The sequence below is a fragment of the Triturus cristatus genome, chromosome 2_1 (genome assembly GCF_964204655.1).
Source record: "Triturus cristatus chromosome 2_1, aTriCri1.1, whole genome shotgun sequence".
In the NCBI taxonomy this organism is placed as follows: domain Eukaryota; kingdom Metazoa; phylum Chordata; class Amphibia; order Caudata; family Salamandridae; genus Triturus; species Triturus cristatus.
The window spans coordinates 716,626,772-716,639,064 of NC_140581.1; the positions used below are offsets into that span (position 1 = coordinate 716,626,772).

At 47.2% G+C, this 12,293-nt stretch overlaps 1 protein-coding gene across 2 annotated transcripts in view; it reads left to right on the forward strand.

Annotated features, from left to right (window-relative positions):
- The window catches only part of DMXL1 (Dmx like 1), a 1,781,042-nt gene that overhangs the window by 231,708 nt on the left and 1,537,041 nt on the right, over positions 1–12,293 (forward strand). For both annotated transcript variants that reach the window (XM_085632653.1, XM_085632652.1), the window contains exon 4: positions 4,656–4,734. In XM_085632653.1, coding sequence (XP_085488779.1) covers positions 4,656–4,734 — 79 coding nt within the window. The remainder of the gene's footprint in view (positions 1–4,655; positions 4,735–12,293) is intronic.

Genomic DNA, 12,293 nt, shown 5'->3' on the forward strand with positions numbered 1-12,293 from the left:
TCCTATTTGCACTATAGACTGGATGTTCACCAACAGGCGCCCATGGACAGTTGCCTTAGCGCTGGTAGCACTCCCTTAAACACGAATAACCATCCTGAATGTTACACTGAGTGCACGTTGACACTTCGTCCTGGAGACCCTCAAAATGACCCAGATCTGGAGCACTACTCAGCCAAGCTGTCCCCACTGTGCACTACTGCTGTACACCATATAGTAATACAAAGGGCTGCACAACACCATCACGTAAAGCTCTACATAGCTGAGTAGGAGGGCGGCTTTGTAGTTGAAATGCCAAGACTGGGTGTGCGGTACATTACCTCTCAACGCTTAAGAGCATTCTGAAGTGCGCCTCTGACAGCTGGTGAAAGCCAGGGTGGTTAGTCTCCATGTGGAGAAAAAATATAAGCTTGACCCGGTTTATGTTTCTGGGCATATAATCCCAGACTCCTTAGTTGTGCACATTGCATGTAAAAGGGCTTCAGCACAGGCCACTAGAGTTCCCTTTGCCTGACAAGAAGTCTAAACCGAGTGATACCACAGGAAATAAGGTCACGTTTGGGGCAGCCAGTCACTGGTGCATCACCAATTCAGTGGTCTTCCTCTCCAAGTTGACCAGTAGCTTTGGGAGGATATGGAGCACCTTCCAGGGACCCATCACAAGAGTACAAGAGTTGATAGCTGAGGGGAAAACTGTCAGCAGTGTCAACATTAGATGAAGCCCTTGAGGCGAAGGATACAGCATCAAGGTGCATTCTCCTCCACAGACATGTCTGGCTTAGGGTGTCAGGTTTTAAGCCTGAGGTGCTCCTCTTGAATATCTTTTTGGTTGATGAGTATCAGTTTGGACACCAAGTCAGCCAGATGCTCCAAAAGATCAAAAAGGATACTGGCATCTCCATGGGCATCCTACAGTGCCCCAGTCCCAAATATGCTTTTCAAAAGCAGCAAGGCGGGGGAGGTACCAAACCAGGGTGGCTTAAGTCATGGACCACAGTACCAACAACCCTTACAGGACCCCCAGCAGCCTAAGACTTTCAAGAGAAGGGCTATAGGGGAATGGGTGCAGAAAAGGCAGTAATGGCTACCCATAGCAGTGACACATTTTCCTTACCCTATGACCACATCTCATTTGCTGAGGAAAGACAGAGGCACTTGCTAGCACAGTGGGAAAACACCCCGTCAGATCAATGTGTTCTCTCCATTGTGCAGGAAGGGTACTGCTTGAAATTCACGAGATCCTTCCCAGCATCCCACCCTGCCTTTACATACTGACCATCTTCACCTTCTGGAGGAAGAGGTTCATACGCTACTACAAAAGGGAGCATAGAACCTTTATCTGCACTCCAATGCTGTGCAGGGGTGTACTCTAATTTTTAATATCCAACAAGGACTGCTCTATCAGGCTGATCCTAGACTTCCAGCCTTTCATATGGCCACTCTACAAGACATCATCCTGATGCTATGACAAGGTGACATAATGCGTACTTTCATATCCCCATCAACCAGCACACCACTGATGCCTTTGATAAGTGGATGACACTCCCGGTTCAAGGTGTTTTGCTTTGGAGTTGCCACTGCTCCAAAGCTATTTGCAAAGTATCTAGTGGGGGTGGTAGCACACCTGTAATAGTCCTCTTTCCATATACGGTTGACCAGCTGACCAAGATCAGCAGCAAATGGAAATATCTAGGAAACACTCAGACAACAGTGTCTCTACATCAAAGCCTAGGTTTCGCCATCAATGCAAAAAAGAAATCCCATCCTCAGCAGCAGCAGTTTCAAAATTTCCATGGTTCAGACTTAAATGATGTAACAGGCAAAGTATTCCCCTACCATTAGAGGGTGATGGCATTCCAACAACTGCTGGTTCTGTTTCAGACACACTGTCCCATTACTATTCGAACTATAATGAAAATGTTGGGGATGTTAGCTTTATGCATAGCAATTGTACCTGGTGCCAAGTTACACATGCGCCTGCTACACAAATGTCTCTCAAGATAGTAGAAACAAGTGTACGTCGACTGTGAGGATATGGTGTTGGTAACTACTCGGGCCCAGTGCTTTATGCTTTGATGGAACAGCAATAATCTGTTGTTCGACAGGCCCTTTCTAGACCCCTTTCGCAGGTGATTATAACCACAGATGCCTCCCTTGTGGGGTGGGGGGGGCTCACCCCTACAACAGGACTGTCCAAGGCAGCTGGACTCCTTAGCACCAGGGGCATCTCACAAACTGCTTGGAGCTTCAAGCTATCAGACTAGCTCTGAAAGTGTTGGCCCCACTTCTCTGGGGGAAACAGTACTATTAAGGACAAATGGCATGACAGCCATGTTCCACATCCAGAGGCCGGGTGTGACTCGCTGTCCCCTGGTTTCTATACTAGCTCACAAGATTTGGCACGGGGCAAATAGAACAACATTCACCTGTTGTTGGAGCACTTGCTGGGAGTGGCGAACAACTGTGCCAACCTACTCAGCAGAAAATACCAGTTGGTTCATGAATGGGGAATCCATCCACAAATCCTTCACCGGGTACTTCTAATGGTGGGAGAGTCCAATGATCAACCTATTTGCCACTCCCAAAAATGCAAAATGCCAAAACTTAAACTCCAGCCATTTCCACCACCCATAGTTCATGGGCAGTGCTCTATGGATGAACTGGTCAGGGATATTTGCCTATGCTTTTCTGCCTCTCCCCCTCATCCAATACATGGTGAGGAAGATGAAGTAGGTGTCCATGATCCTCACTCTAGTCACCTCAGCCTGGACGAGACAGCCCTAGTATTCAGTGCTCCTTAGAGATGTCGGTCAATTCTCACTTGAAACTCCCACAATACACCAGACCTTCTCACTAAGCTGCAGGATTGGCTCAGACACCCAGATGGAAACCACTCAACCTAGCAATCCGGCACCTGAGGCCCTAAAGCTAGGATATCTCGGTCTGCCAGAGTAAATAATTTTGATCATGCAGGAGGTGCATTCATTGCCACATCTCCAAACACTTATGTCCTTTCAAATTTTCGGCACAGCAGATTGCATCATACCCTTTACACTTATACAAGGCAGGCTGTGTCGGACTGGAACAAACAATAAAAGTGGCCCCCATTAGCTAACCATATAGTCAAAAAAGTGGCCCACATTTGCATATTAGGCTACTTTTGAAGTTGTAAAAGACATGCTGTGTGGGTATTCTGCAAGGTATGGGAGATTGCATGCATTTGTATTTGCTGCAGGCGATGTTTGTGGTAGTATCAGGGAAATCAACAGTAAAAATCTGCCAACCAGACTATAAAACAGGCCCACAAATTGCAAAAAAAAATCATCTTGTACACTGATCTGTCAGACTAGGCCATTGGGCGCTGCCTGATTGCCCTCTAGGCCAGTCCAACCCTGAAGGCAGGCTTTGCTTACACCTTTATATGCTTAAACATAACCACAGTGATAATATACCTTCAAAACAGTGAACACATTTCCTTGTTTAGAATACCAGTTATTAAAGCCTTCATGGAGGGTTTAAAGAGTGTAATGCCCACAAAGATGCATGTATCTGAAACCTCACTGTAGCCCTTACCTGGCTATTGGGTCTGCCTTGTGAGCCTCTACATTTATGTCAGTTAACATTTCTTGTCATAGAAGGTATCTTTCTTGATCACAATATCCTCCCTCTGGCGTACTTGTGAGCTCCAAGCTCTTACAGACCAAGAATTTCCTGTTTTTTTACAGCCAGAATCTGTAACTGAAAGAGCCCTTTACACTCTGGATGTCAGAAAGTGCTTCTGTACCACATTGAACTAAGCCTTTTAGAAAACCTATTCAACTTTTTGTAGCCTTTGTAAAACCACACAGGGGGCGTGCTATCTCAAAAGACAGTATTGCCAGTTGGATAGTTAAGTGCATCGAGACTTGCTGTGCCAAGGCTAAGTGCACACTCCATGTGCCCCCTAGATCCCATTCTGCACGCAAAAAGGATGCAACCCTAGTCTTCTCCGGTAATATATCTTTAACAGAAATATGCAAGGCTGTTGCTTTGTCAACAAAACATACATTCACCAAGCATTTGTTGTCTTTCGTGCACAATAACATACTTTAGTTAGCCAAGAAGTATTAAGAACTCTGTTTCAAACATCTGCATCATTTACTCGCTAGCCACCACTTTGGAGAGGGACTGGTTTATACTCTATGAAGAGCATGTGTATCTACAGTCACACATGCTACGAACAGAAAATTTTCCTAACCCTGTTCATAGTGTGTAGCACTGTAGATACCCATACACCCACCATCATCTCCAGAAGCCAGCAGTGATCACATATATTATTTTCTGTGTCCTTTACTCCCTTTACTACCGACAGCACACTCTGTCTTCAACTCTGCCCTCCGTTAACATGAAGAGTGGAAAACAATCTGAGGTGGAGCCAATGTGCTGCTACATTTTGGACCAAGAGTTGAGTTACAGAAGATTTCATGACTCCAACTTCTTTGAAGAAAAACAAGTTTCAAGCGTCTGGGCCTAACACTAGATGATAGAATTACGCAGAGCCTGTGAATCTACAGCATTACATTGTACGAACAGATGATTAGAGGGTAATTAACATTTTGCAAACACACCCATATATATTTTTATAAACATTAATGTTTCTTTTTTTAATTCATTTGTAGGGAGTATATCATCAGTGGCAGAAAAGTGGTCAGTTTTTGCTTGACTCTTTAGCACATAATGTCACTTGGGACCCAACAGGTAAGAGATTTGTATTTTTAGAAATATCTTGTACACCTCAAAATCATAATCGTGTTGTGTAAAGTCTGTATATTTTGTGAAGGATATAGAAATGGAGCATTTAGAAGTATGCTAATTATCTACAGAACATTTACAAATGTCTACCATGTTAATGCTCTATTTATTTATTACCTATCTGATGTAAAGTATATGTAAATAGTCACTGCATGGGGGAATTGGATTTACATCAGTCTATTTGATAAAAGGCACTGGAAAAGTTTTTCAAATGTTTAGTTAGTGGTGTGTACAGCCCATTTGTGCAACATTATTGAATGTTATGTAAGTTCACAAACAAGGTCTTCGCTGAACTTTTACATGTGATGAGTAGGTCGAAATGGAAAGATGGACTGACCTCAAATAACATCAGAAAACACAGACAGTTCATAATTCCACAGATAACTTATAATAACAATGTTTTTTCAAAAAGATGGATTTTTAACCATTAAAAAAGTTATGTTTAACCTCAGACTGGATTGACCAAGGTGGAGGATTCTGTTCACTAACAACTGAAAAATTCCTATAATTGCATATTTGTAGATATTCAAGAGCCTAAAATATCTCTCTGGCTGGGTGCTGAATCCAGGAAAACCTTTTGCAAATAGAAATGTTTCTGTCCAACATTTATTTCAAACTCTATGTGAATGGAACATTTCTGATAGAGAGCTCTAACTGCAAATTCCTTGCATTGTGAATTTCTTCTCCAGGCGCTAGACTAGATCAGAGACTTTAAGTCTGTTCCTTTTAATTTTTTTTAACATTCTTATTATTGAGAGTTTTGTAAATCAGTGAAAGAAGAAATTCATGAAATGGGCTAGGACAAACTTCTGTTCTATTATCAATAGCATCAGCCAATAGTTACCACTACAGGTGTTGCACATTATTTTAAGAATAAAAATGCGTAGGGGGCCCCTGCAGTGCAAGTCTCGTGGTCAAGAATTGCGGAACAAATATCAGCTCGATTAAATGGGAGTGGAGAAAGGGTTGGAAGCTGTGCAGCAGTTAACTAGGTTGAATGTAAACTGTGTGTCGCACAGGTGATCGGCATGAGTGATTGTGCTTGGGACGTAAAGGGGCGGGTAAGCATTGCGTGGGCTTGAAAAAGAGGGGATAAGGGAAGTCGACGAATGCGTCCATCCTCGTATTGAAGGGCTGTGCCTTCTGCTGTTCTCCATATCCGCACGGTGCCTTCCAGTGTATGATAAGTGTGCGTTTAGCTAGTAGCAGGGCCAGGCTGGTAAACAATGCGAGCTACTTGGCGTTTCTTGCATCAAAAGATGCCGATGGCGCTGGCCTCCCAGGAGCGAAGGTCAGTGAGTTCTTTAACATCACAAAGTATGGTGTGTATGTCTTACCAGAAAGGATGCAGCACACGCATGACCATAACATAGGACGGAGGTCCGCTTCATCTGAACTGCAGCGAGGGCAAGTCCGGTTCACTGTGGGAATGTATCTGTTAAGTTTAGTGGGGTGAGGTATGCCCGGTGCAGAATGTGAAACTGTATCTTTTTATAACCTTGTGTTCCTGGAGATGATGTGTGGAAATGCCAAAGCCCGGGTCCACTCCCTATCATTATCATTGAGCACCCTCCCGCTCTCGTCCTTCCATTTGGCTGTACACCATTTATTGAGCCACCCGAGGCCGTCTGGCATCCGGTGCAGGAGTGTCTTTTGGCGTTGGGTCATTCTTACCAGCTCCGGTCGCGGTCAGAGGGGGGCCCTTCAGGTTGAGGCTGCAGGTGTCGACTTGAAGCTTGAGGGAGGTCGGCGATCACCAGATTGTAGGTCAGGATCGCTGAGGAGTACTCCTGCTGTTGTTGAGCCACTTGAATTTGTGCTGTGGGCGTCAGGTGCAGAGTGGTGCAAAATCGTGGAGCTGTCTGTATCCGTATTCTGTCGGTAACTCTTTCTTTGATCAAATCCAGTGCTCAAATCCAGTGCTCAGGGGAGACCGTCTGTAAGGGCAGGTCCTCTGGGTTCTGGGGGGCTGCTGATTGCTGGACATGCGGTTTCTGCTATAGGGAGGTCGGAGTTGGGACAGGCCAGTAGGGCTGGGGCCATAGTAGTTGGTGTCCTCTTCTTCCTGGGTCAGCACTGCTCACCGGTCCTTCTTTCGTCCTAAAATGTGAGGAGGCAAGGTTCAGCTTTGCCCCTAAATGCTAAATTTAGGGGGCATTACAGGGGTGTGCAGGTCGGGACCAATGGGCCCCTTTCTTTTGGTGGATACACCCCCTATTATGCCACCCTCCAGTGGGAGGGGGGCATTAACCTCTTTCTAATTGGCCGGGTCCCTTCATCTTCAAGATGGAGGGAACTGAGATGTGTGCTTCACCTTGCCACCTCCCCCACCTGAGTGGTGGGGTTGGCAAAGGTGGTCACACCTCTACTCCTAACTATTTTTTTCCGCCTATTTTCCCACCCAGAGTGGGGGTCAGAACTGGTGGGAGTCAGTTGCTTGGGGCAGCAAAAGGCAGGCACAGCTTACAAAGGCGGCAGGCCTTTGAAGCTTCCCCTTCGTGGGCCCAGCCCATCTTGGGGGAGGAGGTAAGACACCGCTGCCAAGGATGGGCTTTGTTTCAAGACCCAGAGAGTGGAGGCGCTCTACCCAGGGGGCCAGAAACGTGTCTGGTGGTGGTAAATGGCAGGCAGCCATTCAGGAACCAAACTAGGGCCGGTTCGTTTTCAGGGTTTATCTCTAAGATGCCCTCTGTATGCATTTTACATGAAATCCCTGGCATCAGTGTGGGGTTAATATGCTGAGAAGTTTGCTACCAAACTTCTCAGTGTTCAGTAAAGCCATTATGGAGCTGTTGAGTAAGTGAAGACCAGCTCGCAGAACATATACTCTTTTTGGCTTTACTGCACTTACAATGTCTAAGAATGGACTTAGACACTGTAGGGAGACCGTGTTCATGCAACTGTACCCTCACCTGTGGTCTAGTGCACCCTGCTAGAGGGGTGGCTTACCTAGGCCTCAAGCGGTGGATTGCAGGTATGGCACACAGGGATGTCGACATGTGCCATGTCGACTCTTAATTTTTCTCTGCACTGAAACACGTAGTCAGCAATGGCAATGTGTGGGTGTTAAGGTGCAGTGCCCCTAAGGGTGTCACAATAGGGACTGTAGCCCTTGGAGGCCTTTCCTAGTCACAGTGCTTTTGGTACCCATTGCACCTTTTACAAGGGGCCTACCTGTACAAAGGTACATCTTTGGGAAAGAACACAGGCTATGGGAACTTGATTGGTAGGGACCCAGGGCACTCCAAGTCAAAGTGCATCATGTGTCAGGCAAACCTTGGGGTGTAACCATGCAAAAAGGGGCACTTTCCTACATTGCCATTGTAACGCTATTGTGTAGTCTGGGATTATCATACATGTTTGTTCTCCAGTAGAACGGGACCCTTCAGACTGGCTGTGTGAAGAATAGCATCCCGGTCCAGGTAATGGAGCAGTTTCATCAGCATGGGACGGGGCTGAGTACCCAGGGTCCAGAGCGTGCCCTTTCCAGGGAGAATAAGGTGGTGAGGTCCGAGGCGGGGACAAAGGAGCGTAACCATGTGTCCAAGAATTGGAAGGGAACTTTCCCCTCCGGCATTCCGATTATGCAGACGTTGCTTCTCCGGGAGTGGCAGTCCGCCAGTTCCTCCTGCAGATGTACCCGGTCCTGGAGGTCTCAGATGGCTTGCACATATCCAGAGGATCTCAGGGCGGTCTCCATGGTCTTGCGGGAGTTTTTGATGACTGATAAGAGTTGGTTACGTTTGTCTTGCGGGGTTGCATATGAGCAGATGGTGGGTCTCCTTGGAGGGTATCTGGGATCGTGGAAGGAGGGTCTGGAGCCCTCTGCATCATCGTAGATGTGTTCAAGTGCCCCATAGTGAGGCTCAGCAGGTAAGAGGTTAGCTTGTGTTGCAGATAATAGCAGTTCATTCTAGTCTTGTGCTATTTACCAGATGATGCGTCTCACTGCTCCCTTATCGCAGAGATGAGGGAGCCAGAGCCAGCCAATGAAGCTGATGGGGTTGTGTTGATATCCCACCACTTTCTTGTTTCGTGTACCAGTGTGGACACTGACGCCCCTGCAGCTACCGCCACTGTCCAGCCAGTGTAGGGGGGGTCAGGCTGAGCAAATTGCAACTGTTAGGCCAGCGCCAGGCAACGGAGGTTCTGCATCACCCAGGGTTCGCTCAGTGCTTCCCCAGCCAGTCTCAACCCTCCCCTAAAGCCCAGTCAAGGGCGGGCATCATCCACCGAAAACTGGAGAGCTCCAGGGCAATGTGTGGAGATGGGGGTTGCGAGGCCCCCCGAGGTATGTGCAGTCGCGGTCCGAGGGCGAGGTGGTAGCCGCAGCATGAAAACAATTAAGGGTTTGAGTCCTGTTGGCAGGTTCCGGCCTCCTCCACCCAGATAGGTAAGTTCACTGTTCCCCAGCGCGTTCCCTCACAGATAATGGTGTGTTGGCAGGTTGTTGGAGTTGTTGCTGGAGTAGGGTGAGGAGGGGGCCATCATCTCTGTGTTGCAGTGTGTTCTCGCTAGGAGGCACATGCCCACAAGGTAGGTTAAAGCCCAGACCGCGTTGTGCTTCTATCCGTCTGTCCCCAGCTAGCGAGCAGACCACGGCAGGTGGGTGCCCCTCCCCCCACAGGCCTCATAGTGCGGCAGTATCTTCCAGGTGGGGTAGGCATCGGCGTGAGCAGGTCCTGTACGCCCGGGCAGGCCCGAGCAGCCTCATGGGTTCCTGGGGCACCTTCTCGCCCCCGATAGCGCTCCACATGCATAGGGATCCACCTCTACGCGGAGCACCAGACAAGCCTACAGCTGGTGTTTGTCGGACAGTTGGTGGCTCCTCTCACTGCCCGCTCCATCCGCAACAGCGACATTGGCTCCAGAGTCAAGGGAGTCTGTGGGTCTTCAAGTGTCTCCAGGCTGCTCGTCGTGGCAGAATTGGGCATGCCACAGTCCTCACCTCTGGTTGAGATTGCAGGTGGTGGGACATAGCCATGTGACCTCTGCTCCAGGCTCCCCGGCCACCCCTGCAGTTACGGCCCTTCCTAGAAACAGAAGTTCGGCCATCGGCAAGGCACGCCCGATGGCGTTTATAGCTACTGTGCCGCCATGATGTGTGTGGGGCGGCCGATAGGCCAAGGAGGGCCGATGACTCAGTGCGCCGGTAGCAGCAAGAGTCCAGTAAGGTGTGCCTTCGTTTGAGGTGTTTATGATGGGCCTCAAGCTGGATAATTCTACAATGGCGGGGTGGGAAGCATGGAGCGTCGTTATGGCGCATCGGCCATTGCTGCCTGCCAAGCCACACCCCTTGAGTCAGTTCCCTTGCGCATCCACATGTGATGGAGTGTGGTTCCCCGACTGGTCTGTCTGTTCCCCATATGATGTTGGGGCCACTACAGGAGCATCACCTGCGCCCTGATGTCAGTTCCTTTCTTTCTACACCTACTGACGCAGATCTCTTCATCTTGTCATTCTGATACAGATTTCCCTCAATATTCCCTTGAAAAGGCGTGCAGCATGTAGGTCTTGTAACCAACAGATGTTGATTATTGACATCCATGGTAATTGTCTCTGGTGAGTCAGTGTCAAACACGGCTTGAAGTTCTGTGAATGCTGTAAAAAAACGAATAAAAAGGCCACCTGAGAACGTGAAGCAAAGTAATCAGTCACCAAAGTCAGGAAGTCAAAGAAGCGTTCCTGATCGAGGCCACGGGCATAGATAAGTTCCCAGCCCTACTCTCAAGGAAACTTACATGAGTGGTCTCTGTCGAAGTCCCGCTACTCTGGTAAGAGAGTTCGCACAAGAAACACAAAAGCACGAAGCACAGCTCTGAGGGTGGTGTGGTCTTTTCGGAAATGCTTCCAATGTCTTCTGATTTCACAGAAATAGCCGCTTATCTCTAGAGACAGTACCAGGCCGAACACTTGGACAAAACACCTAACACTGCTCCAGAAAATAACCCAGCCAGAAGGAAATAAACTGCTAGAAAAAACATTCTAGCTGGTCAGGCTGCTCCGGCCCATTTTCGTATCCGCCAATTATCTACAAGAACCCACTCTGGTCGGATGGAACTTTTTACTTGCCCAATAGCGTGGAGGGAATAAACACAATTATCGAAGAATGCCGTCCACAAATTGTCATAATCAAGGACTCGAAACTTAATCTCTTGGCTCTCTGGCTTTTATTATCAACATAAAAATTTGAAGATACAAACTCCTCAATACGAGGCACAACAAGTACATAGGCACTAACACAAATGCTACTCTACGAAGAACCCGCATACGGCTAAAAATAACTAAAAGCACAATTTCTAAAAGCATGAGGTAGAAAACTACCAAGCCAATGTCGATATTAGGGATACTGTCCCTACTCTGTACTAGATGTCATCCCTACTTAGCAATCCCTTGAGACCCTCGAATCGAGAAAAGGTGTCAGAGTGAAACTTCCTAAGAAGTCTTCACTTGGAGAGCTTGATCTATAAAAATGCCCCCTCTAGCTCCTCGCCTAACTCTTCTCTGCTCTGGGCTGCTCTGTTCTGCCTCCACCCTCGGGGTGCTTTCCCTAATACAGAATCCCAAATCCCAGAACACGCCCTTTGCACCTCCTCTCCAGCCGGGTCGTCTTTCAGTAATTTTCCATTGAGCGCTGTCCAGTTCCATCGTCCATCAGCTTGGCCTTGAGTCCCAGACACCATCCGCACTAGGAGTTACGATTGGCACATTCCAATGCACTCCCATGTCTGGCTTTAACTACATAAGTCAATTCGTGAACAAAGAACTTCTCTACTAACGAAGCAACTGTCCTTGCACCTGGAGTGAGATCATGGAATGCAGACATACTTCACATCTTTTAACTTTGCAATTTACTACAGCCTAAAACCTCTACTGGAATAAATCCTTTTGGCCTATTGCCCTCGGCTAACATAAGAAAATAACAGGCCTTTCTCCTTAACGATATATGTGAATTCTGGCCACTACTTTGGTTACACAAACATGTCTAAATCACACTATTGACGTTTACGTCTTCCCTTTCAGGTATGCCTTGCACAATCTACATGAACGTTTTCTAGGTTACACGTTAACTTCACAGTGCGTTCATATAAACTAAACCCTATGCATTTCTCTAAAACATTCACGATATGCTTATACATTGCTAACACTTCTAAATTAAGTCGATACAGCTTATACATCTCTTAATACATTTTGCACACAAAATACCTGAGTACATATTTGATTAGATGCGGGTGCCGACTAACAGGGAATATAACGCACCCCTACGATTTTCAACCTTTTAAACGCTACATCAAGGCAAAACAGCAAGCAAAGGATAGCAACTAGGAGAGAACAAGAGAATCCACCGAGTCCAGAGAGTGAGCAATGTTATAAGCACCCTAGCGACACACCTCAGCTTCGTAATGGTAATCCTTTTATTGTGGCAAAATAGGACATGATATCAGTGAAAAGGTTTGGCCATAAGGGAGCGGCAAGATGGCGTCCACAAGCTCGGACGTGTGAGC